We start from the raw sequence: 26,894 nt of genomic DNA, 5'->3' as shown, positions 1-26,894 counted from the left end.
ATACTTTTTGCAAATGACCCAGAATGCTACAACTGTTCTAAAATAGGTATCGGTGGCCACAAAAACGCCCGAATTCTGATCAGGTGACCCTGGGAGGGGAATGCTACAATGGTCGTTAAAATGAGGACCGGTCGTATGTCGCTTTTTTTCAGGGGCAGTGTAACTTCGAACCACTAAATGTGTGGCAGTAAGTCAAAGGACGGATTGTAGGGATTCCAGAAATGGCTTGGCTGTCAGGAAAGGTGGGGTTATTTTTGGTGTGTGTGTGTGTGTGTGTGTGTGTGTGTGTGTGTCTAATAAATACTTTTGAGGGTTGCTAGATTGGGGGGGAGGAACCGTTTTAAATGCAGGATCCGCTTTTTTTCCCCAACGCCGTTGTACCTTCGAACGGTCGCTAAGCAAACAACAGTAAGCTTTTGAGGAAGGGGAAAAAATAAAGTTTGGAGTTTGTTTGTTTTTTGCAAGCCAGGACAACCTGACTCTCGTTACAACCTCCAGCTGATCGCAAACCGAGATGCCACCTCTCTCGGAAGTGGCAACCCACACTGGGTCACCACCGTGCCTGACGCGGTGTCATCCTTGCCAAACAGGTTTTTGCAAACAAAATAAATAAAATAAAATCTCATGTTATCGGTTTACGTTGCCGAGCGGAGCCTCGAACACTGGAAGGAAAATGTCCCCTGAGCATGGACAGAGGAGCATGCACGGCCTTTGGGGGGCATCGTGTCCTCCTGCATCGCAAACAGGCTGGCGGTGCCAAATTATTTCCATTTTCTTCCTTTTTTCAACACACCCTTCCTTAGGACGAGCTGTTATTTCCAGAATGATTCAACCGATGAGGCGATCCTGACGTTCAAAAAAAGAGGCACGTGATAAAAAGGGAATTTTTTTTTCTTCCTGTTTTTCTTCTTCCTTGACATGACAAGCTATTATCAAATAATATCTGTTTTCCCTCCCCTTCCCCCAAAAATCTGCCTTTTCTGCAAGTTGCAAAAAAAAAAAACCACATTACAATCCCACTTTCCACATCAGGAGTCGATCTACTCCAGAGTTGGGCACGAAAACCTTTTAGGAAACATTAAGAAAACAAACAGTTTTTTATTTTGATTTTATTTATTCCCCACACCGCCCCGCGCCACCTTCTTCTCCTCCTCCTCTCTCCTCTCTCCTCTTTCCGAAAACCAATTTCTCGAGGAAATCTGCAAAGCAGGAAAGAAAGAAAAAAAAAAAAAGAGAGCCATAATGCAAAAAAAAAAAACACAAATAAATATGATAAAATAAAAATAAAACACAGGGCCTGCTTTCGGGCAAGGGGGGTTGTGGGGAGGGAAAAATGGCAAATCGAAAAAAAGGCAATTGGAACGGTGATTTTCATTCTCTTCGTTCGCTATTATTAGAGAGGTATTATATGGCGACGCTGACTTTTATTTGCTCGCGGGAGGGGGGGGAAACGGCACGTGTGGATGGCGAATTAAAGCTCACACAGGCACGCACACACACACACGCACACACTTAATTTTGTGTGTATGTTTATGTGCGTATAAATATCTGCATGCATCAAGGAGAATCTGGAGAGGTTGAATAGCATCTAAAACCGGTCCAGATAAATAAAGATATTTTGGCTGCTCTTTTGAGGACAAAGGACCCACACCCCCTTCCCCAAATTCAATATCTGCAGAGAAGGTGTATGTGTGCATCACACACCCACTCCCTGGTGGGGAGGGTCTTTTTCTTATTAACTTAATCGCCTTTAAAATTAAGCAAAATCCTATTAACCTCGCTGCCCCTCACCAAATCTTGTCCCCTCCCTCCCTCCTTCTCTCTCTCTCTGTCTGTCTCTCTTTTTCTTTCTTTCTTTCTCTGTCCTTCTCTCTCTCTCTGTTTCTCTCTGTCTTTGTTTCTTCCTCTCTTTGTCTCTTTTTTCTTTTTCTCTCCCTCTCTTTCTCCTGTTTCTTTTTGTTTCTTCCTCTCTTTTCCTCTCTCTTTTTGTCTGCCTTCTCTTTTCGTTCTTCCTCTTTTTCCCTTTCTCTTTCTCCCTGTCCTCTCTCTTTCTCTCTTTTCCCCTCTCTTTCTCTTTCTTTCTCTCTCTTTCTGTCTTTTTCTCTCTCTCCTTCTTTTCCCCCTCTGTCTCTCTTTCTCTGTCATTCTCTTTCTTTGTCATTCTCTTTCTGTCCCTCTCCCTCTTTCTCTCTGTCTTTCTCTTTCTCTCTCTCTCTTTTTCTTTCTCCGTTTCTCTGTCTTTCTCTCTCTCTTTCTGTCTTTTTCTCTCTCTCCCTCTTCCCCCCTCTGTCTCTCTTTCTCTGTCATTCTCTTTCTTTGTTGTTCTCTTTCTCTGTCGTTCTCTTTCTGTCTCTCTCCGTCTTTCTCTTTCTCTCTCTCTCTTTTTCTTTCTCCGTTTCTCTGTCTTTCTCTCTCTCTCTTTCTGTCTTTCCCCCTCTCTCTTGGGAACGGTGTGACTGGGCAGGACCTCAGCTTTAAGACAGCAGCGTTTTTGGTATCCCCTTTTCAGCCGCGCTCCTGCCTTCAATTCAATATCTGGAATTGGTTTATAAATCAGATTTGCCGGATTCTTCTGCGGCTGCTGAGACCAGGTAATATTTCCTGGCTCCGGCATTAAATATATTCTCGAGATAGATGGAGAATTTGGGAGGCTAAAACTTTAAGCCTCCTTTGGCTGCATCCTCCAATTTACACTTCCAAAATCGCCCCTTCCCCCCCTCCACACACACACACCTATTTTGGGGGGCATTTTCCATCCCCAAAGATGTTCTAAAAGGAGGGATAGCCCCTCCCAACAGTCTAGCCCCACCCCTTGCTTCGTGCGGCCCCGCCCACTTATTTTCCCCTTCTTTCCCCCAACCTCATCTTCCCCCCACCACCACCACCATTTCTGCTAATCATGGTCTTTCCTGTCACTAAGCGAGGCATTTAAGTGAGCTTTGCCTCCATTTTACGACTTCTCTTGCCACGGTGGTTGAGCAAATCCCTGCCGTTGCTAAGTTAGTCAAATCGTCCTTAAGCGAATCCGGCTTTGCCCCATGGGCTCGGCTCATCGGACGGTCGTAAAAGGGGATCACGAGACACACACACACACACACACACACACACACACACACACACACACACAAGATGCTGCGAAACCAGAGTAACTACGTGTCAGTTTGCCAAGCCTCCAAATTTTGCCCGCGTGACCACAGGGAGGCTGCCACAGTTGTAAGAGTGGAACGCGGTCCTAAGTTCCCCCTTTTTTTCCAGCGCCGTCGTAACTTTTGAACGGTCACTAAATGAACTGTCGTAAGTCCAGAACTTACCAACCTCGGGACTGATGGAGCGCAAGCCATAAAAGGAAACCTCTCCTCTTGCTGAGAAGTTACAAGGAATTAACTAGGTTTAGAATAGAAAATAGGATAGGATAGGATAGGATAGGATAGGATAGGATAGGATAGGATAGGATAGGATAGGATAGGATAGGATAGAAAATAGGATAGAATATAGAATAGAATAGAATAGAAAATAGGATAGAATAGAAAATAGGACAGAATAGAAAATAGGATAGAATATAGGATAGAATAGAAAATAGGATAGAATATAGAAGAGAAGAGAAGAGAAGAGAAGAGAAGAGAAGAGAAGAGAAAATAGGATAGAATAGAGAACAGAATAGAAAATATATAGAATAGAGTAGAATAGAATAGAATAGAATAGAATAGAAAATAGAAGAGAAGAGAAAATAGGATAGAATAGAGAACAGAATAGAAAATATATAGAATAGAGTAGAGTAGAGTAGAGTAGAGTAGAGTAGAATAGAATAGAATAGAATAGAATAGAATAGAATAGAATAGAATAGAATAGAATAGAATAGAATAGAATTCTTTATTGGCCAAGTGTGATTGGACACAAAAGGAATTTGTCTTTGGTGCAAATGCTCTCAGTGTACATAAAAGAAAAGAGACCTTTATCAACAGTCAAGAATCATCAAGTGCAACGCTTAATGACAGTCAAAGGGCACAATAAGCAATCAAATCATACTAGGGAACGGTCAAGAAAGATCGTAAGGGTACAAGCGAACGAGTCACAGTCCTCCCGTCACAAGTGGGAGGGGATGAGCGATAAGGAGCAATGAGTAGATTAACAGTAATAGTAGTGCAGACTTGGTAAATAGTTGGACCGCGCTGAAGGAAATATTTGTTTAGCAGAGGGATGGCGTTTGGGGGAAAAAACGGTCCTTATATCTCGTCGTTCTGGTGTGCAGTGCCCTATAAGCATCGTTTTGAGGGTAGGCGTTGTAACCGTTTATGGGATGTGAGGGGCCTGTAGATATTTTCCCAGCCCTCTTTTGGACTCAGGGTGCAGGATACAGATCCTCCACGGAAGGCGAGAGTTGGTAGCCATTGTTCTTCCTGCGGTCCTTAGCTACTCCCTGGAGTCTGCGTCTGTCCTGTTGGGTTGCAGAACCAAACCAGACCGTTAGAGAGGTGCAGAGGACACTTTTAGGCACCGGTTTCTCCAGACTGTGGGGCAAGGTGGGTTGGTTTGACCTGTCCAGGGTGTGTGTTTGAACCAGGATTCAGCCTGGTTGTCTGAATCCATCCTTTCACCCCGATGTACCAGCTGGTTATCTGAATCCAGCAGCAGGGGAGCTTCCCCTTAGGGACCCTTCTTTGCAAATGTTGTTTTCTCTTTCTCTCTCTTTCTCTCTCTCTCTCTCTCTCTCTCTCTCTTTTTTTTCCCCTGTATCCTGGCTTGTTGGCCTGTTGCCCCCCCACCTTCCCGTGGTTTGCTCCAAAGCCTCTTGCCAGCACCAATGGGGGAGCGGGGGGGCTGGACCCAGGCTCTTCCCTTCCCTTCCTCAGGGACCCGAGTCCCACAGCATCCCCAGGTGGCTGAACAGTTGCTTTTACCTGTTGGGTCTTGGCCTAAACGCCTTCGCAGGTGGACCAAGGGGGGGCCCTGCTGCCTCCACCTGCCCACCCCACCCCCTCCGGGTCACTGCATCTGAAAAGCCCATTGGAGCAGCCCCCAAGGTTTGAGAGCCAGACTGGTCCAAGAGGAAGGTCAGAACGACGGGCCCTGGAAGGCAGAAGTTCAACAGGTCTGGCTTCCCCTTCTGGATAGGGTTCAAAGAAGCCCTTTCGTTTGTTCTATCTTTTCCGTCCTTCCTTCTCTCCCTCTCTTACTTACACAACTTTCTTTTCCCCTTTCATTTATCCTTTCTCTCTTCTATCTTTTTTCCTTCTATCCATCTTTCGTTTCCTTTCGTTTCCTTCCTTTCCCATCCTTCCCTTCTTTCCTTTTTTCACTTCCTTTCTCCTTTCTTTCCCTTCCCATCCTCCTCCTTTCTCCTTTCTCTTTCCCTTTCCTTCTTTCCTCTTTTCTCACTTCCTTTCCTTTCTCCTTTCATTCCCTTCCCTTTCCATCCTTCTTTTTCCTTTTCCTCCCCTTCCCTTCTTTCCTCTTTTTCACTTCCTTTCTCCTTTCTCATTTCCTTCCCTTCCCATCCTCCTCCTTTTTCCTTTCTCTTTCCCTTCCTTTCCCTTCCCTCCTTTCGCTTTTTTTCACTTCATTTCTTTTCTCCTTTCCTTCCTTTCCTCCTCCTTTTTCCTTTCTCTTTCCCTTCCTTTCCTTCCCTCCTTTTGTCTTTTTTCACTTCATTTCTTTTCTCCTTTCCTTCCTTTCCTCCTCCTTTTTCCTTTCTCTTTTCCTTCCTTTCCTTCCCTCCTTTCGTCTTTTTTCACTTCATTTCTTTTCTCCTTTCCTTCCTCTCCTCCTCCTTTTTCCTTTCTTTCCCTTTCCTTTCCCTCTCCTTCCCTTTTTTCCACTTTTTAAACTTCCTTTCCTTTCCCCTTTCCTTCCTTTACCGCCTTCCTTTCCTTTTTCCATTTCTTTCTTTTCCTTTCCTCCTCCTTTCTTTCCTTCCACCTCCTTCCCTCCCTCCCTCCCTTCCATCCTTCCCTTCCTGTCTTCATCCATCTACTTCCTCCTCTTCTTCCTTTTCCCCCTTCTCCTTCCCCTTCTTCCATGCGCAGGCGAGCCAGGCCAGATGTGCTTTGCCTGGCTTGGGTTACAGCTCCCATTATCCCCAACCCAGCGCATGGGTTTTTTTGTTTTGTTTCTTTTTAACCCACTTTGGGGAAATCGTGGTCTGTCCTGGGTGCTTAGCCAAAAGTGATCAGAAATATGAAAGAAAGAAAGAAAAACAAATTTCGAAGCCAAGTTTCTGTTTTGCTTTGACTCTTGTGCCAAAAGTTTCAGGTTTCCACTCTTGTTGACTGTTTTAAACTCTGTCTTTTGACCTCAGAAATGGTTGATCCCAGGTGCTTTTGAATATTTCTTTTCCTCTGCCCTCCTGTCCCTATTTTCTCCCAATGTTGTGCCATTCAGACAACCTATCTCCAGGGCAAAGACTGACTATGGGTAGTTTTTAATGGGTTGTAGGCATGTGCCTCTGATAACCCCCTCGGGGGGAACTGGGGCAGAGATATTTCAATAAAACAAACCTAATTTAATTAATTCGTAGCGTTAACTACCACGGGAAAAGCTCCAGTTGTGAGTTTGCACTTGTGAGTTCACTAAACCGGGATGGCCTTTTGGTTTGGGTGTGAACTCAGCCACCCTGGTTTCTACAGGAGGGTGCTAACCGATAGTGGCTTGCACGATTTTGGCGTGTGCAAGAGAAGCCAGCCGATAACCATGTGCACGATGGGGGCTTGTAGGATTGCAGCTTGCATGGGAGAGGTGCAGCTGATGGGGGCTTGCACGGGAGAGGCCAGGGGATGGTGGCTTGTACAGGGAAAGGCCGGGCGATGCCGGTTTGCAGCTTGTGTGGGAGAGCTCAGCAGTGGCAGCTCGCACGGGGGCAGGCGAGTTGATGGTGGCTTGCGCAAGGAGAGGCGGTTGATGGTGCTTGCAACGAAGGTGGTTTGCACGGGAGGAGTTCATTCGATGGTGGCTTGCACCACGGCAGCAGAGGTTCCGGTGATGATGGCTTGCTCTACGGCAGCTTGCACAGGAGAGGCCGGCCGATGGTGGCTTGTAGGAGGGCAGCTGATGTGGAAGAAGTCACCAATGGTGGCTTGCACGGGAGAAGCCAGCCAATGGTGGCTTAGGACAGCTTGTGCAGGAGAGCTCACCGATGTCAGCTTGCACAAGAGAGGCCAGCCGATGGTGGCTTGTAGGAGGGCAGCTTGTGCAGAAGAAGTCAGCAATGGCGGCTTGCACGAGAGAGGAACTAGCCCACGGCAGCTTGCTCAAGAGGCCAACATTCCTAAAACTGTGGTTTATGAGGAGCCTGGGACAAGAAGAGACCCCGTAATTCGAGATCGGATGCCGGTGCAAACTCCCCCTCGCCTTTTCTTCCCCCTGTTTCAAGAGGGATTAGAGATTTAAGGCAACTGGGTTCAAGGATTTGTCCTTTTTGAATAGCAGGGAACACTTCCCCCCCCTCTCTCTCCAATTTCGGGGTGGGTGGGGGGGGGTGAGGGAACTGGAGATAGGATGCCTGTTGCCGGATCGGATCTCCGTCACAAAATGAGCATCAGCCCCCCGCCCGGTCTGAATCAACATAGGGGTGGAAGCGACTTAATCCAGATTAACCCCAGGTTAGAGATTAAAGGGGCTTTTCCCCGCAGCTTTCTTAATCCTGTTAAGAGCTGCCTCTCTTCTCCGCCTCCGCTTTCTCCTTCTTCTCTTCCCGTCTGGCCAGGCCTGGGAAAACCCAGAACCGTTTGCAAAAGCGCTTTTTTTTTGACTTTTGAAGAAAATGCATTCGTCAGAAAAAAAAGGTGCTACCCGTGTTCCTGGTTTTATTTTTTTTATTTAATTTGGTGGTGTGTGTCCGGGGGGTTGCCGCTATAGAGAACACATGCACACACACACACAGCTCTTGCTGCTACGATCGGACAGGTTGTGGCTTCTCACAAGCCAGGTGTGGTGTGACACTTTGGGATGCTGTCTCTGGCTGGAGCCGAATTAAAATATTGTAGTGCAGCAGTGAGCATTTTTTGTAAATTAGTTCCTTGCTTCCTTCCTTCCTCTCTCTGTCCCCTTCCTTCCTTTCCTCCCTCCCTTCTTTCTTACCTTATCTCCTTCCTTCCATTCTGTCTTTCCTTCCTTCCCTCCCTCTTCTTTCTGTCTTATCCTTCCTTCCCCCTCCTTCCTTCCTTCCTTCTTTCCTCCCTCCCTTCTTATACCTTCTCTCCTTCCCCTTCTGCCTTTCCCGCTTTGCTTCCTTTCATTCATCCATCTTCCATCTGTATCCTTCTTTCTTTCTCTGTCTTTTCCTTCCTTCTTCTTTCCTCCCTTCTTCTTTCCTCCTTCTCTCCTTCTTCCCCTTCTGTTCCTCCTTCCTTCCTTCCTTTCATTCAGCCATCTCCATCTGTTTCCTTCCTTCTTTGTCAGTCTTTTCCTTCCTTCCTTCCTTCCTTCCTTCCTTCCTTCCTTCCTTCCTTCCTTCCTTCCTTCCTTCCTTCCTTCCTCCCCCTTTCTTTGCTCCCTTCTCTCTTTCTTCCCCTTCTGTTCCTCCTTCCTTCCATCCTTCCATCTATCTGTTTCCTTCCTTCTTTGTCTGTCTTTTCCTTCCTTCCTTCCTTCTTCTCTTTTTCCTACCTTCTCTCCTTCTTCCCCTTCTGTTCCTCCTCCCTTCCATCCTTCCATCTCTATCTGTTTCCTTCCTTCTTTGTCTGTCTTTTCCTTCCTTCTTCTTTTTTTCCTACCTTCTCTCCTTCTTCCCCTTCTGTTCCTCCTTCCTTCCTTCCTTCCTTCCTTTCATTCAGCCATCTCCATCTGTTTCCTTCCTTCTTTGTCAGTCTTTTCCTTCCTTCCTTCCTTCTTTCCTCCCCCTTTCTCTGCTCCCTTCTCTCTTTCTTTCCCTTCTGTTCCTCCTTCCTTCCTTCCTTCCTTTCATTCAGCCATCTCCATCTGTTTCTTTCCTTCTTTGTCAGTTTTTTCCTTCCTTCCTTCCTTCCTTCTTTCCTCCCATCTTTCCTCTCCTTCTTCCCCTTCTGTTCTTCCTTCTTTCCTTTTTTTTTTCCTTCTTCCCCTCCCTTCATCCAGGAAAAAGAGGATCAACCATACAACTCTCCACATTTTTGCAAACTTTAAATTCCATACTTTATTTTGCAAAACAGGGCATGAACCGAAGGGATATTGTTTTTCACCTTATAATCCCCCCAAAGGGCAGGACGGAGCTGCATCCAGGCCTAGGAAGCAAACTGCATCCTGGTTTACCCTACAATGCTTAGCTTTTCTTTGCCTAACCATGGTTTGCTGCCTAAATCATCCACCCCGATGAGCCAGCAAGCCCGGCTCACCAACCACGACGACGGGCGGTGTCCACAAGCTGACTCCTTAAGGCGAAACCATCATATTGTGGTTGTATGAATGAGTAACAATACCGGTTCCTGGGAAAGAGGGGATACATACGCACCTATGTGTCTGCTTGTGGTTTGCTTCATAAGCATCTCCTTTGTCGAACCGGTCGGTATATATTTTTTTCTCGCTCTGGAGGAGACCAGTTGGGTGAAAGGAGAGAAAAATAAATAAATCTGCTTTTTGGAGTTCAGCAAATCCGTAGCTTTGATGTTGGCTGGTGTTGCTGTAGCTGATTAACCACAATTCGTGGTTTGACATGAGGCCAAACTGGAGCTATTCGGATTCTTGGTCAAAGTAGAGAAATCTATGGTGGCTGAACTGGGGCGTAAATTAAGATCAGTGGCTTGTTGATTTCAGGCACCTTTGTAAATTATTAGGCTGCCTAGTTTAGTTTACTTCAGGGGTGGGTTTCTACTTGGTCGGACCGGTTCTATAGAACCGGTTGTTACGATTCTGCGCAGTTTGGAGAACCGGCAAATCGCGCCACTGGCTGGCCCCGCCCACTCACTCCTTACCTGGCATCAAACTTGCCTGAGTTTGGTAAGTTATTTTCCTTTCCTCCCCACCAACTATCAGCTGTTCTGCTGTGCCGGGAGATTTAGATTAGCTAGAAAGCAGGAAATGGTTGGATTTCTTGCTTTCTAGCTCATCTAAAAGCAGAGCTGAACCTTCCTGAGGACCGAAGCTTCTATTTTTTTCAGTGCAGACTCAGGTAGCAGATGGCAGAAAGATAGATCTCTGAATGAATCTGTGATTCTGCGAGCGACTCAATCTGCCTGCCTGCCTGCTTTGCCTGATTTTGGGTAAAAGTTGCTCTCTCTCTTTATATTAAAAATCAATATTTACATAAATATTGACAATATTTGCATGCAAGCCATGCCCTTCATAAGTTGATGAGCCCTTGTCAATTAAATTAGCGAACAGAGAAAGGACAAGAATTGCAGTTTTTAGCCCCCCCCCCCCCCCCGTGCACAAAAACCTTCCGTCCCTCCACCCTTTGAAGCACGCAGCGTCTTGCCTGGAGCATGTACAAAGTTGTTGTTTTTTTTTTTCCCCTTCTCTCTCTGCCTTAACTCTGGCACATCTGGAGTTGCAACACTGGGAGAGGTTTCCTTCCTTGTGCAATTTGCACTCGGGGCCCTTTTCAAAAGCAGGACCTGTTAGCCCAGATCGTGGGAAGTGGGGCGTGGAGCCACGCACCCTGTTTTGGGCAGGAAGAGGCCAAGCCAGCCCCCCCCAACCCTCCTGGGTGACACACACGGCATCTGGGTGTCCTTATTCGACTGTGGCGCGCGAAGGGATTTCCCCCCTCGTAGGTGTGAAAAGGTCTGTTCCCCCCACCTCACACCGCTGTGGAAGACAAAACCGGTCTTTTGAAAATGTGAAAGAGGCGTTTCTGAGCATACGCAGGAGGCCAGTGCACGAAACAAAAACGCCGAGCTTGGCGTTGCGCAGGATGCAAAAGGAGAGGTGTTTTCTGAGCATGCACAGAAGGCTCACGGGACATCTACACCGGTCTCTTTGGACGGCTGGAACCAATTCTGCCTGGGCTTTGTAGTCGATGGTTGGATCTCGCCCGGGAGCAACGAATGAGCCCCCGGCTGGAAAGCTCCCCAAAATGGAGGGCTGCCCATCCTGCAAACTGGGTCTGTCAGCTCGTCCTGAAATTCGTGTGTGTGTGTGTGTCTCGGTGTTGTTTTCCTGTCTTAACTAATCTGGAGTTGAAAACACGTCCATCTTTTTCTTCCCGTTGGAGATCAGCCCATAGAATCCTTACCCAAGCATCTCTAAGCAGGAAGGGATATTCCCATCATGCTTTGCTCTCAGCCGGGATGCTCTGGTTTGCTTTCCTGCCTGCTATCAACAGCCAAGAGGGGGATTTTTCTATCTATTTATCTATCTATCTATCTATCTATCTATCTATCTATCTATCTATCTATCTATCTATCTATCTATCGCCTGCCTGCCTGCCTGCCTGCCTATCATCTATCTATCTATCTATCTATCTATCTATCTATCTATCTATCTATCTATCCTGCCTGCCTATCTATCTATCTACCTACCTATCTACATCCATCCATCTTCTCTATCTCTCTCATCTCTATGTCTGTCCGTCTCTCTATTTATCTATCTTCTCCATCTCTCTATCATCTCTCATCTCTCTCATCTATCTATCCATCTTCTCTATCCCTCTATCATCTATCTATGTTATATCTATATCTGTCTGTCTATTTTATCTCTATCATCTTTCATCTCTCTCATCTATCGATCTATCTGATATCTATCATCGTTCTCTCTCTCTCTATTTAATCCCTCTATTTTCTCTCTGTCACACTCTTTTTATCATATCTGTCATCTCTATGTTTCTGTCTGTTTCTATCTCTCATTTCTATCTATCTTTCTGTGTCACACTATCTCTCTCTTTCCATCATCTTTCCAAGTATCATATGTATCCATCCATCAATCCTCTCTGTCACATTCCCTTTTATCTCCCCCCCCCAATCTATATATATCTTCTCTCTTACACACAGTCTTTCTATCCTCTCTCTCTCTCTCTCATCTATTTTCTCTCTGTCACTCCTATCATATCTATCTGTCCTCTCTCTGTGTCATATACACTCACTCTTTCCATCTGTCTATATCTTCTCTCACACACACACAATCTTTCTTTCATATCATATCTCTCTTTCTCTTTCTCTCTCTCTTTCTCTCTCTCTCTCCATCTCTCTCTCTCTCTCTCTCATCTATTTTCTCTGTCACACTCCTATCATATCTATCTGTCACCTCTCTGTGTCACACTATCTATCTATCTAGCTAGCTATCTAGCTATCTATCTACTGTATATATCTTCTCTCTCGCACACAATCTATCATTTCTATCTATCTCTTTATCTATCCATCTAATCTATTTTCTCTCTCTGTCACACTCCTTCTATCATATCTATCTGTCATCTCTCTGTGTCACACTATCTCTTTCCATCTATCTATCACATATATCTATCTAACTTTATATCTATCTATCTATCTATCTATCTATCTATCTATCTATCTATCTATCTATCCTGTATATCTTCTCTCTCACACACAATCTTTCTATCATCTCCTATCTGTCTCTTTATCTAATCTATTTTTTCTCTGTCACACTCAACCTATCATATCTATCTGTCATCTCTCTGTGTCACATACTATCCATCTGTCTGTCTATATCTTCTCTCTCTCACACACACACTCTTTCTATCATATCTCTGTCTGTCTGTCTGTCTATCTATCTATCTATCTATCTATCTATCTATCTATCTATCTATCTATCATGTCTATCTATCTATCTATCTATCTATCTATCTATCTATCTATCTATCTATCTATATCTTATCTATCTATCTATCTATCTATCTATCTATCTATCTATCTATCTATCTATCTATATCCTATCTATCTATCTATCTATCTATCTATCTATCTATCTATCTATCTATATCCTATCTATCTATCTATCTATCTATCTATCTATCTATCTATCTCGAATAGACACAACACAACCTTGTGGAGCATTGACAACCCCCTGGTCTGCTTCTCCTCCGCCAGTGAAAAGCTGTCCTGCGGTGCCCGCCCTGTGCCCGTCTCTCTGCCTGGCACGGGCTGCATCCTGGGCCTTCCTCCCGCATTCCTGCTCCTTCCTTCCTTCCTCCCTCCTTGCCAAAGCGTCTTGGGGGGTGTGGGGGGCGCCGTGCTTGGCCTGTGCTCTCCCTTGCCGTCGCAGCCCCGCCAGCCTTCCCCTCTGTAAAAAGCCAGCCGTGCAGAAGAAACGAATGGTGCTCCATGCTACCATGAGGCTTAACTCTTGCTTGGCCAACCTGCTCTGTGCGTGCGTGTGCGTGTGTGTGTGTGCGTGTGTGTGTGTGCGTGTGTGTGTGTGTGTGTGTGCGTGCAGAGCTTCCCAAGGGGGAGAAAGAAAGCAAGGCCCCACAACATCTGGTTGGGTTTTGAGGTGGTTGTTTTTGCTTTCCGTCCCTCCTTGGCTTCTCCAAGGTAGACTGCCTCTGAAGCTGGAGGCTTGTCTGTCAAAAGACCCTATTGGGGATCAACAGACTGGCATTTCCTTCCTGAGGGGCATTTAAGGCGTTTTGCTTTTTAAATTTTTTTTATTCCCGCTGCAAAATTATATATATATGTGTGTGTGTGTGTGTGTGTGTGTGTACGTGTATGTGTACATTTATATTTATATTTATATTTATATTTATATTTATATTTTTATTTATTTATTTATTTTGGGGGCGCTTTAAATCTGGTTGTGCAAATCCACGCGACGGCGATGCCAGAAAACTACAAGCGGGACTCTCCTTTCCTAAAACCTCGATGCAATCATGGGCGGGGCAGGTCCAGGCTGTCCCCCAACGTACGACCAGAAATGAGCCCCCACGCGAGAGAGATGGGTCGTGGAGAGTCGCTTCCGCTCCGTTGCAACGCCCGCCCTTTCTTGCCACCGTCGTGAAGCGAAGCCCCCGCAGCCGTTACAAGGGCGTCTGGGACGGTGATGAAAAGTTGAATCGGGGCTTCCTCCAGGTGCTTCGCTTGGTTTCACAAGGGGAGGGGTGGTGGTCATGCGATACCCCCCGTCCCCCGGGACGCTACGACCGTCGTAAGTACGAGGCCGGTGGCCAAGCGCCTGAATTCTGACTCTTAACGAGATGCTGCAGCGCTCATATAGATGCGGGCCGTGGAAAAAAACTGCTCCCAAGTCGCTTTTTTTTTCCTTCAGTGCCATCTCATGGCTTGCTTCATTTAGCGACCGGTTGCTAAAGGAAGCGGTTGCAAGCCGTGAGATGGGCAGGCGGGTCCCTGCCTACTTACCGTATGCAAAGGCGGCCCTCGCTCCTAAAAGAGCCTCCCAGGAGGCCACAGCCTTGGGACGGTCGTCGCGACGCGGCACCCCTGCGAGGTAGGACGGTGGCGCCCAACTCCTCCTCCCTCCGGGGGGGTTTTTTTCACATCCTTCGCTTCTTCCCTTCGCCAGAGTTTCCCCCCCCCCAAGTGGCCGCTGCGGCAGAGTCCGAGACGAGGAAGGGCAGCCAAGCAGCTCTCCGGCGAAAGTGAGTTATGGTGTCCCTTTGGTACAACGAGGAAGTGCGCGGCACGTTATACGGCGAAGTTAAGAGTGTCGTTGGGAGGGGAGGGAAGTTGGATGCCCCCTCCCCTCTTGAGGGACGGCTGTTGGAAGGACAAAGTGGTTTCCCCCACCCCCCGCCCCGAATTCTTCCCGATTCCTCCCCACCACCGGTTGCCTCTGATTCAAAGGTGCCATTCTGGAGTCGGGCATTGAATGGGACGTGGGAAGGGAACCTCGGAGGTCTCCTAGTCTGACCCCGCCCCCCTGCTCAGAATGCAGAAGAGCGGACTTGGAAGGGGCCTCGGAGGTCTTCGGTCTAGCCCGACGGCAGAGACCACGGGGAAAGGCAGATTCACTTTAACGACGGCAGTCGCTGATTGAGCCACGGCAGTGGTCCACTTTAACAGAACACCGCAAGAAAAGAGGCGTGAGGTGGCGCAAAGTTCGCTTCTCCAATGTCTCACTTAGCAAGAGATGTGCATGTGTGTGCGTGTGTGTGTGTACACGTGAGCACACACGCTCACATATATACACTCACATATATACAAACACATATATACACACACACATCTTTCCTTCCTTCCTTCTTTCCTTTTCTTTCCTTCCTTCCTTCTTTCCTTTTCTTTCCTTCCTTACTTCTTTCCTTTTCTTTCCTTCCTTCCTTTCCTTCCTTCCTTCCTTCCTTTCTTTCCTTCTTTCCTTCTTTTCCTTTCCTTCCTTCTTTTACTTCCTCCCTTCTTTCCTTTCCTTTCCTTTCCTTTCCTTTCCTTCCTTCTTTCCTTTCCTTTCCTTCTTTCCTTTCCTTCCTTCTTTTCCTTTCCTTTCCTTTCCTTTCCTTCCTTTCCTTTCCTTTCCTTTCCTTTCCTTTCCTTTCCTTTCCTTTCCTTTCCTTTCCTTTCCTTCCTTCCTTTCCTTCCTCCTTCTTTCCTTCCTTCCTCCCTCCCTCCCTCCCTCCCTCCCCCCTCTAAAGCCTCCTCTTCCCAGTTAGACTCTCCCTCTTCCTCTCCCTCCTCAACTGCCAGAGGAACTGACATTGCTTCCTGTGCCTCTGGGCATGTACAGAGGTATTCCCCCCCCCACGCGCACACACACACTTCCCATTCTCTCTTCTGAGGCTTTTATCCCATCCTTGCAGGTGAACAACTGGGGGGGGGGATCTCCTTCTGCCGAACCGTCAGCTGGGATCGAGTTTGTGTTTTTCTCACTCTGGGCTTCTGGCTGGGTGTCAGATCCGTGCGCGCGCTCAGCTCCCCCCCGGGGGAAAAGCGTCTCTCTAACCAACCCTCCGCTTGATTATCGGCGCTGTTTACCAGCCTGCTGTGGTTTAATAAGCCCCATGGCAGGAGACACTCTCCTGGGGCATTGGGGGCGGGGGTAGCCACGTCCCAATGGCCCCCCACCCCAAAGGGAACCGACTGGGGTGTTCTCTGCACACCTTTGCATCAAGCGACAACCGGTCTTGCACGGCTGGCGTGTTGCAAAAGCTCGCTGGAAATGTCTTTATACCTGCCGAGCAGGCCGAAATTCCACAGGTGATGTTTTCGGCTCTCCTCCTACCTCACCCCCTGTCAACAAGGGAAAGAATCTCCTGGGGGGACCGGGGAAGGATAAAGCTTCCATAATAGAGGCAGTCTACCTGTACTCTCCCGGGCGAGGCGGCGGGGGGGGTGCTCTTTGGGGAGGAATAGAGCCTCCCCGAGCAGAGGCAGTCTACCTGCGCCTTTCCGGGCCTCGCAAGGGAAGGTGCCTCTTCTTAGAGGTGACTCAAGAAGGGGAAGAACGGAGCTGATTGTTATGACCTTATTTGTGGCACACACACACATATACACCATTGTTAAGGGAATCACCGCCGCGGTTAGACACCACGACCGTTAAAGTGCAAATCCGGTCTTCCCCTGTGGGCTTTGCTGGTCGGACGGTCGCAAAAAGGGGATCGCGCGATTTCCCCCAGCCATCATAAGGACGAGCCGCCAAGTGCCTGAATTTTGATTCACGGGTCTGCGGGGACGTTACAACGGTCATAAGGGTGACGCACGGTCCTAAGTCACTATTTGGAGCGCCGTGGTAGGGTAACTCCAAACAGTCCCTAAACCATCATCATCGTCTTTTAATGACCCTCATAATCCCTTGCAATTGGGGTGGAGTCTGGGCAGCTGAATGGAGCTAGCAGGGAGGGTTTACTGGCCGGATGTGTTTCCCCGTCACCAGTACGGAGTTTAGTTCAGCAGATAATAATCTCATCCTTCCCGGAGAGAAGAAATATCTGCTTCAACCTGGGATCGAATTCATAGCCCGCTGATTGTCAGGCGAGAGCGCCACCTCTAGGCCACCAGGCCACTCCTCCAAACAGTCACTAAGTGAACCGTTGCGAGTCCAGGACCATCCGTATTCTCCGTTTGCAAGCCTTTGTACGTTCCTCTCTTCTCCTCAGCTGTCTCTCAGCTACCGCCCCATCCCGTATCTTATACGGTTATTTATTTCAACGCAGCCAGGCCGAGCCGTCAAAAGCGCCCTCGGCGAACCACGAATCACCCCGTGGCTCAAGCGGCCCGACCACGCCTACGACGGGGCCAACGGAGGCAGGATCTGACTCAGTCCCCGCCTGGCTTTTTTGCGGGGCTCTCGCCAAGCGAGGAGGGCTGGTCCAGGCTTGTCACGGAGCTGAATTCCATGGGAACATTCCCAAGCACGGATCTTAGGGCTGGTGGGAAGAGCTGGCCCGTTCCAGGGAAAAATAAAAATTAAAAATAATCGGGCACGGCAAATGCTTTTGGGAGAGGATATGGCATCAGGCCCAAACGGGAAAGGCCGCAGGCAGATCCGTAGCAGGGCGATGCCCCCCCCGCCCGCAACTTCGAGTACCTTCTCTTCTTCCCAGCCGATGGGGGAAAAACAACGCCGCCCGCGCCCGATTCCTTTCCAATTTTATTTTATTTTTTAAGTCTTTCTTTTTTCAATTCCAAAGAGGCAGCAGATGGCCCCAAGCTGGGTTTTTTTTTTATTTTTTCCCCGCTGGGATGAGGTTGCCTTGCCAAGAAAAACGAGCTGGAGAAACAAGCCCCCAAAAAAACAACACAGCTTCTGAGCATGCACAGAGGGCCTCCGAACCTTCGGCTCGCCAATCCCGGCAACCTTGTCCAGATTGTCCGTCCCCCGGCACGCAAGCAAAAAGCGACGGGACGAGGAAAGGAAAACGAAATTGGAGAATGGTCACGGTTTGCGGATTTTGAGAGCCGCCGTCCCGTAAGCCTGGCGATTTGGCGCTCACGATGGTTTGGAGGGGTTTTATTTTTTTTCCCCTCGCCGTTAATAAATAACAGATAATCAGAGTTGGAAGGGACCTTGTAGGTCATCTAGTCCAACCCCCCCACACCCAAACGGAAGACCTTACACCATTTCTGGCCGATAGCAGCCCAGTCTCTTCATGAAGGTCTCGGGTGATGAAGTTCCCACAACTTTCTAAGGCAATTTCTGTTCCATGGGTTGATTATTCTCCCTGTCAGAAAGTTTCTCCTTATTTCCAGGTTGAATCTCTCCTGGTTCAGTTTCCACCCATTATTCCTTCTCTGGCCTTCAGGTGCCTTGAAAAACAGCTTGACCCCCTTCCTCCTCCTCTCTGGGACAGCCCCTCAAATATTGGAAGATGCTCTCCTGTCTCCCCTGGTCCTTCTCTTCCCAAGACTAGCCAGGCCCGGTTCCTGCAAGCGTCCGTCGTATGTTTGAGCCTCCAGTCCCCTCATCCTCCTGGTTGCTCTTCTCTGCACTCTTTCTAGAGTCTCAATATCCTTTTTTATAGTGTAGTGACCAAAACTGGATGCAGGACTCGAGGTGTGGCCTTACTAAGGCTTTACAGAGGGGTAGTAGTCCCTCCCACGATCTCGATTGTATCCCTCTGTTAATGCAACTTAGGATCGCACTGGCTTTTTTGGCTGCTGCTCCACACGGCTGGCTCCTATTGAGCTGGTTGTCCACTAAGACTCCCAAAATCCAGTTTTCCAAGGAGTGACCGGTGTAAGAAATGCTTCCCGCTCCTTGCTGTCGCCTCTCGTCGGTGCATTTTGGGAGGGGGCACGCTGGGGGTGTGGGATTCTGCCCGGTTTGGACCGGTTCGCTCCAACTGTGCGCTCACCCAAACCGTTGGCAGCATTCCACTACTCCTAGGTGCACCCCAAGGAAGGTTTTGTGTCGTGCCGTTTTTTTGCAAGGCGGTTTCGCTAGGGCCCCTGATGGAGGAGGCCAAAAGACGATTTGGAGAAGGGGAAGGAAGAGAGAAAAAAGGGGATGTTTTGAATTTCAGTTTTTAAAATTTTTTTAACTTCGATGCACCGTTGCAGATGCCACCGCCGTTCCTTTCGATCGTGCCGCACCATCTTTGGGTGGAAGCGAATTAATTGGCGGGCCTTGAGCTCGGCGTGTGTATTGTGTGTGTGTGTATCAGCGGGCCCCGTCTCAAGCTGTCATAATTATCAAAGCGGGCCCCGATTAGGCCTAGCAGGGGTCTCCCCGGAGCAGATCAGAGCTCCGGCTTGTGGCACAAGATCAGTATAATGGAGGCTCCCTAGAGAGTCACCCGTCCTCACCCGCTTGCTGGAATTGGGTAACAGGATTAGTGGTGGTAGAAGCAAAGGGGAAAAAAAACAGGTGTGTGTTTGTGTGTGTGTGTGTGTGTGTGTGTGTGTGGATTTCTGGACCCACGCCAGCAAGTGTGCCAAAAAAACCCTGCAGCCCTAGCATCCTCTGGAATTGCTGAGCCCATCATCCTTGGCCCACGCGGGTGATCGGTTCCCGTGAAATTGCCTTGCCAGGGGTGGAAGCTGGAAACAGGATATAAAAAGACCTTTTTTTGTGTGTGGGCTGGCAGGAAAATGTTTTAAAAACGGAGGATGGGAAAGGAGGGAGGGATAAATAAGGGTTTGTGTTATTGGGGTGTCTTTTCTGGACGGCTTTGGGGTTGTTGTTGTTGGGGTTTTTTGCAGCTTTAGTTTTTATGGTTTGTAGCTCTGTTATGGGATGTAAGGTAAGGGAGGGAGGGAGGGAAGAAGGGAGGAAGGGAGGAAGGAAAGGAAAATGGATAGGGAGGAATAAGTGGGTGAAAGGAAGGAAGGAAAGAGGAAGAAAAGATGAGGGAGGAGTGGGGGAGAAGGAGGAAGGAAGGAAGGAAGGAAGGAAGGAAGGAAGGAAGGAAGGAAGGAAGGAAGGAAGGAAGGAAGGAAGGAAGGAAGGAAAGATGGAAGGAAGGAAGAGATAGTGGATATGGAGGGTGAGTGGGTGAAAAAAAGGAAGAATGAGAAAGAGAGGAGTGGGTGAGAAGGGAAGGAAAGAAAGAAGCAAAGAAGGGAAAGTGATAGGGAGAATGAGTGGGTAAAAAGAAGGAAAGAAAGAGGAAGAAAAGATGAGAAAGGAAGGAATGGGTGAGAAGGGAAGGAAGGAAAGAAGGGAAAGTGATCAGGAGGATGAGTGGATGAAAAGAAGGAAGGAAAGAGGAAGAAAAAGATGAGAAAGGAAGGAGGAGGAGTGGCTGAGAAGGAGAGGGAAGGAAGGAAGGAAGGAAGGGGGAAGGAAAGAAGAGAGGGAGGGAGGGTAGATGGGAGAAGAGTGGAGGAGAAGAAGGAAAGAAAGAGGAAGAAAAGACGAGAAAGGACAGAAAGAGTCGGTGAGAAGGAAAGAAAGAAAGGAGTAGGAAGGAAAGAAAGAAAAGTGGATAGAGAGGAGAAAGGAAAGAGAAGGAAGAAACGATAAGCAAGGGTTAGGGTTAAGAAGGAAGAAGGAGGAGTGGGAAGGAAGGAAAGAAAGAAAGAAAAGAAAGAAAAGAAAGAAAGAAAGAAAGAAAGAAAGAAAGAAAGAAAGAAAGAAAGAAAGAAAGAAAGAAAGAAATGATTAAGGAAGACTTGTGCTACCTCAGCAGAGAAAGAAGCAACAGGAGGGCAGAGGAAAACTGTTTAGCCTGTGATGTCTTCAGATTTTACACACACACACACACACCATCACCTGCCTTTTCTCCCCAGCTCCCTTGCCTTAATTGCCTTGCCAAGATTGCAATTAGTACCTCTTGACATCGTGAGCATCTTCGGCACTGCTGCGTCTTCCTCCACCTTCCCCGCAGGGGAAGATGGAGGCCGCTGTTCTCCAGAGCCCCCAATCCCCCCCGGGTGCTCTTTGAACCAACCCCCCACAAGGGGATCAGGTGTGTGTGTGTGTGTGTGTGTGTGTGTGTGTGCAGAGAAGCTGCTCCCTCACAAGGCAGAGAGAGAGAGAGAGAGAGAGAGAGAGAGAGAGAGAGAGAGAGAGAGAGAGAGAGAGAGAGAGAGAGAGTCCGCCTTTTGCAAACCTGGGAGAAAAATCTGGCTTCTCCACCTGAAGCCGCTTAGGCAGGTGCTAAGGATGAACAGCAGGAGCTCAGAAAAATCAGCATGCTTTAATATGGATGGACTTCGACTCCCAGAATCCCCCAGCCAGCATGCTTTAAGAGGGGAGGACTTCAACTCCCAGAATCCTCTACTCTGCATGCTTTAATATAGATGGACTTCAACTCCCAGAATCCCCCAGCCAGCATGCTTTAAGAGGGGAGGACTTTGACTCCCAGAATCCTCTACTCTGCATGCTTTAATATGGATGGACTTTGACTCCCACAATCCCCCAGCCAGCATGCTTTAAGAGGGGAGGACTTCGACTCCCAGAATCCTCTACTCTGCATGCTTTAATATGGATGGACTTCGACTCCCAGAATCCCCCAGCCATCAGGGGAAGATGTATAGCCTTCAACATGGCTGGCTGGGGAATTCTGGGAGTTGATCACGTGTCCGCAGGGATGTTGCAATGGTCATAAGTGTGAAAAACTGGCCCTAAGTCGCCTTTTTTCCCCGTGCCATTGTGACTTCAAATGGTCACGAAACGAACTGTTGTAAGTTGAGGACTACCTGGACAGAAAGATGCAGTGGTTGGTTGTGTTGCTTTTTCCTCTTTTTTTTTTCCTTCCTTCCTTACCTTGGAAGAGAGACCAAAAAATGTCTTTATCTTTTTATTGCAAACGCAATATATAGATAGATAGTAGATAGATAGATAGATAGATAGATAGATAGATAGATAGATAGATAGATAGATAGATAGATAGATAGATAGATTAGGTAGGTAGATGGGCAGATGGGTAGATAGGTAGATAGATAGAGATAGAAGATTAGAGATAGATATAGATTAGAGATAAATAGATAGATAGGTACAGATAGATAGGTAAAGATAGATATAGATGTAGATAGATATAGAAGAGATAGATACAGATATAGATATAGAGAGAAGATTAGAGATAGAGAGATAGATGTAGAGAGATAGATGTAGAGAGATAGATGTAGAGAGATATAAAAGATTAGAAATAGATAGATAGACAGACGGACAGACAGATATGATAGATAGATAGATAGATAGATAGATAGATAGATAGATAGATAGATAGATAGATAGATAGATAGATATAGATATTTGGTCTTTTCAAATTCCATCTTAAAAACATGTTAATGCGGTAAACAGAAGGAACAGGCATGTTTAAACAGCCACGGGGGGTCGCCTGCCAAAAATCCGGATGAAAAATAATACAAACTGTTCCAAACTGTCAATGAGGAAGGGAGGGAGGAAGGGAAGGAAGGAAGGAAGGAAGGGAAGAGGACAGAGTTGAATCATCGTGTATCAAGTTGGCTTGTCCGAGACCTTGGCGGCTTTTCACAGTGGGGGGCTTAACTTATCCCGTTGGAGCAGGGCTTGAACAGGGGTGGGCTTCAAATAAATTTAGCAACCTGTTCTCCGCCAGGTTGCTGGATGGGCGTGGCCTAGGCCTCTTGCACCATGGCGGGGGTCATTTTTGCCCTTCCCGGGCTCAGGAGGATTTGCTTAAGGCTCCAGGAGGACAAAAATGGCTCTGCGGAGGCCCGTTTCTGGCCTCTGGGAGGCCTGTTTTTGCCCACCCCCCGAGCGTCCATGCAGGTCCCGCTCTTACCTGTGGTCCAAAAAGGGCCCCGTGGAGATACCTGGGAGGGGAGGAGCCAGCCCGCCATTGCAACTACCGGTTCAGCGAACCAGGTGTCAAAAAAATATGAACCAGTTTGTGCGAACCGTTGCGAACCGGTTGCATTCCAACCCTAGGGTGGACTGGAATCCTTCGGGGGAGACCAAAAAAATTAAATGTCCTTTGCGTAATGGAAATTATTTGAAAGTAAATCTATGGGTGCTAGTCAGACGGACAGGAATGAAGGGACGTGTGGGGTAGGAATCTCGTTTCCGGAACACCACGGATCTGGGCAGGTGGGGGGGGGGAGGCCCCCCGGCGTTTTGTCTGGTGGTTGAAGGCTTCGCCAACCTTGTAGCTACTCGGAGCAAGACGACTGCAGGCGGCTGTCCAGTCCAATTTAAGGAGCTGTCCATCACCCGGGGAGAACGGGGGCGTTTGGAGGAACCCCCGGCGGTCTGAGAAACATTAATGTCATTTAAAGCAAGGACGTTCCGGAGCGAGCCAAGCCTGTATTTGGATAAATAGATTATAAAGTAGAGGGTTTTGTTTGTTTGATTTTCTGCCCCAAACCCAATATGCCAGGCTTGGACAAGAAGGTTGTGTAGGTCAGCCCATCTGAGACAGAAAGGATAAATAGGGAAATGATAGATTCCTTCCTTCCTTCCTTCCTTCCTTCCTTCCTTCCTTCCTTCCTTCCTTCCTTCCTTCCTTCCTTCCTTCCTTCCTTCCTTCCTTCCTTCCTTGTCTCTTTGTCAACTTCTTTTCACCAGCTTCTCTTTTATCAACTCTTCTCTTTCCTTCCTTCCTCACTCATCTCTTTCTTTCCTTTCTTCTTTTCACCCACTCCTCCTCTTTATCAACTCTTCCCTTGCCCTTCCTTCCTTCCTTGCATCCATCCTCATCTTCTCCTATCTTTCTTTCCTTCCTTCTTTTCACCCACTCCTTTATCAATTCTTCCCTTGCCCTTCCTTCCATCCATCCATCCATCATCTTCTCCTCTTTCTTTCCTTCCTTCTTTTCACCCACTCCTTTATCAATTCTTCCTTTGCCCTTCCTTCCTTCCTTCCATCCTTCCTTCCATCCATCCATCATCTTCTCCTCTTTCTTTCCTTCCTTCCTTTTCACCCACTCCTCCTCCTTGCCCGTCCTTCCCTTTCCCTTCCTTCCTCACCTCCTCCGCTCTTCCCTTCTTTTCACCCACTCATCTTTATCAACTAATCTCTTTCCTTTCTCCTTTCTCCTTTCCCTTCCTCCTCCTCCTTGAAAAAAAAAATCTCCTCGTGGGAAGCTCCTTCCTCCTGGCTCTTCCCAAGCTAACTTTCTCCTCCTTCTCTTCGTTCTCCAGCTTACGGCGAGAGGGTTACACGGTCCAGGTGAGCGTCAATGACTACCTGGACATCTACTGCCCCCATTACAACACCTCGGTGCCCGAGGGGCGCATGGAACAGTACATCCTCTACATGGTGAGCCTGGAGGGGTACCAGACATGCGACATCAGCCAAGGCTTCAAGCGCTGGGAGTGCAACCGGCCTCGCGCCCCACACAGCCCCATCAAGTTCTCGGAGAAGTTCCAGCGTTACAGTGCCTTCTCACTGGGTTATGAGTTCCACGCTGGCCACGAATATTACTACATCTGTGAGTTGGGTGTCTTTCTCTCCTTTGCCCTCACTTTTTTTGTTTTTTTTTTGGATGGGATGTGTTTTTCCTTAGAGCGGCAATCCAAAAACTTATAAGTAAGTCCAAACCCAATCCAAAAACTTATAAGTAAACTGATAAGCATTTAGCAATAGCAATAAGGACTTAGATTTGTGGGCAGTCAGCCTGCAATACTGCATTCTAACCGCAAAGAAGGAAGGAAGGAAGGAAGGAAGGAAGGAAGGAAGGAAGGAAGGATTAGCACTAGCACTTAGACTTATAAGACTCACAATGCTTTTCAGCCCTCTCTAAGCAGTTTGCAGAGTCAGCCTCTTGCCCCCAACAGTCTGGGTCATTTTACCGACCTCAGAAGGACGGAAGGCTGAGTCAACCTTGATCCTGGTGAGAGTCAAACTGCCAAATTGCAGGCAGCCGGCAATCAGCAGAAGTAGCCTGCAGCATTGCACTCTAACCACTGTGCCACTGCAGCTCCATTGATGGCCAAATGCTAGACCAGGAAGGAAGGTTTGGAGCACCAGCTCCCCTTCTTAAAAGGTCAAAGGTTACCTGTCCGGTCGTGTCCGACTCTAGGGGCCGAGGAAGCCAGCATTGTCCGGAGACATGTTCCACCGTCCTGCGGCTGCAGCATGGCTATATGCCAAGGACACCCAGAACCCTGTTACTTTCCCACCAAAGTGGTACCTATTTATCTGCTTGCTTTTGCATGCTTTCGGACTGCTAGGTGGGCTGGAGCTGAGGCAAGGAAGGGGAACTCTCCCCATCCCACCACGCCCAGGTCTCCAACCGGGGCTGTCAGCTTTCCAGCTGACAGGATCAGCAGCCTTGAAAAAAACGATGCAAAATGGTCGTGTCGATCAGGGTGTATCGTTCACGAAGACACCACGTGACGTCCCCGATTCAGGGCAAACACCGGTTAAACGGGACATGTGTCTGTCTCTTGAGCATCGCATGGGGCTAAATTAAACACCAAATTAAAAAGGCTTTTGCCCCGAGACCACAGGGCAATGCCAAAACTTGTCCATCACAGTTTGTTAGATCATAGAATGATGGTTTATCTCAGGATAAGGGGCTTCCTCTGGCCGGGTTCAGACAACCCTACTCTCTCACGCTGTACAGGTAGTTCTCAACTCATGTCCGTTCGTTTAATGACCATTGGAAGCTCCCACCGTGCCGAAACAAGTGACGTATCCTCGGAGTTATGACCGCATCCCCACGGTCATGCGATCTGAATTTGGGCCCTTGGCAACTAGCCTGTATTTACTACGATTGCTGTGTGCCAGGCTCACTTTCGTGAGCGGCCTTCCCAGCCGGCTTCAGACAAGCCAAGTCCCTGGAGGAAGCTGGATTCGCTTAGCACAGGCCCAGTTGTGGTCCTAAGTCGAGGACTACCAATCACGGACTCCATTTAGGCTTCGTGTGTGGGGCAAACCTTCCCAAAGCCACCGACTGCATAAACTAAGAGTAAGAGGTGTTTATTTAGTTCTTTGGCCGTGAAGGAGGAGAATATGGCTTTTGTCCACCAGGGGGAGCCCTCGACCAAGGCAACTTTAGGCTTCTCCTCAACCTCTGGCCAATAGGGATTCGTCATAAAGTGAATCTCGTTTCTTCCTCCTCTCATAAAAACAATGTGCAAATGTGGGTGTGCGACTTTTTGAGGGGCCCCAAGAGGCTGCTTGCCTCCCGCTTTTCAGGTGGCCCAGGTGAATGGATTCACTTAACAACTGCTCCGAGGGAGGGACCAAGGAAAGGAGGGAGGGAGGAAGATGATGGAAGGAAGGAACTGAGGGAGGGAGGAAGGAAGAAGGAGATAGAAGATGGAAGGATGAAGGAAGGAAGGAAAGAAGGAAGGAAGAAGAAAGGAAGGAAGGAAGGAAGGAAGAAGAAAGATGAAGGGAGGAAGAAAGATGAAGGGAGGAAGGAAGGAAGGAAGGAAGGAAAGAAGGAAGGAAAAGGGAAGGAAGGAAAGAAGGAACGAAGGAAGAAGAAAGATGAAGGAGGGAAGGAAGAAGAAAGATGGAGGAAGGAAGGAAAGGAAGGAAGAAGAAAGATGAAGGAAGGAAGGAAAGAAGGAGGGAAGGAAAGAAGGAAGGAAGAAGAAAGATGATGGAAGGAAGGAAGGGAGGGAGTGGAGGAGGGAAGGAAGGAACCAAGAAGAGGAGGGAGGGAGGAAGATGAGAGAAGGAAGGAATATAGATAATGGAAGGAAGGAAGAAGATGGAAGGAAGGAAAGAAAGAAAGAACCGAGGGAGGGAGGAAGGAAGAAGGAAGCTAGATGATGGAAGGAAGAAGGAAGATGATGGGAGAAAGGAAAGAAGGAACCAAGGAGAGGAGGGAGGGGAGGAGGGGAGGAAGGAAGAAGAGAGGGGAGGGGAGGAAGAGGGGGGTTGTCCCCAACATTGTCCCCCCCCTCCCCCGATCCATCCCACCTCAGTTTCCCTGCCTGGTTCGGCCCCAAGAATCCCTCAGCCCACCTGGGGATGAAATGTGCTGCCTGTCAAGCCAGGAGAGGGTGAAACGGTTCCAAGATGGCCGACTCCAACGCCATCCTTTTGTTGTTGTTGTTGTTGTTGTTGTTTTCTAGCCACTCCAACGCACAATCACCGCCGGTCCTGCTTGCGAATGAAAGTCTTTGTCTGCTGCCATTCCCGTGAGTGACCGCTTCCTTTCTCCCATTTCTTCCTCCACCACCACCACATTCTCAAAAGTGCCCAAAAAGCATTCAAGATCCGTACTGCCAAAATTTGGCACCGCCCTTTCCCAAACCAAGCCG

General features: G+C 48.1%; 1 protein-coding gene across 2 annotated transcripts in view; it reads left to right on the top strand.

The window, feature by feature from the left end:
* EFNA3 (ephrin A3) overlaps positions 1 to 26,894 on the top strand; it is a 36,627-nt gene that overhangs the window by 7,123 nt on the left and 2,610 nt on the right. For both annotated transcript variants that reach the window (XM_026716415.2, XM_026716414.2), the window contains exons 2-3: positions 23,814 to 24,103; positions 26,706 to 26,771. In XM_026716415.2, the coding sequence (XP_026572200.1) occupies positions 23,814 to 24,103; positions 26,706 to 26,771 (356 nt within the window). The remainder of the gene's footprint in view (positions 1 to 23,813; positions 24,104 to 26,705; positions 26,772 to 26,894) is intronic.

Source organism: Pseudonaja textilis, chromosome 16 (genome assembly GCF_049901715.1).
Source record: "Pseudonaja textilis isolate UNSWEBS1 chromosome 16, rPseTex1.2, whole genome shotgun sequence".
NCBI classification, from domain to species: Eukaryota; Metazoa; Chordata; class Lepidosauria; order Squamata; family Elapidae; genus Pseudonaja; species Pseudonaja textilis.
Note: the sequence above shows the minus strand (reverse complement) of the source record. Positions and strands in the feature narration are given on the sequence as shown.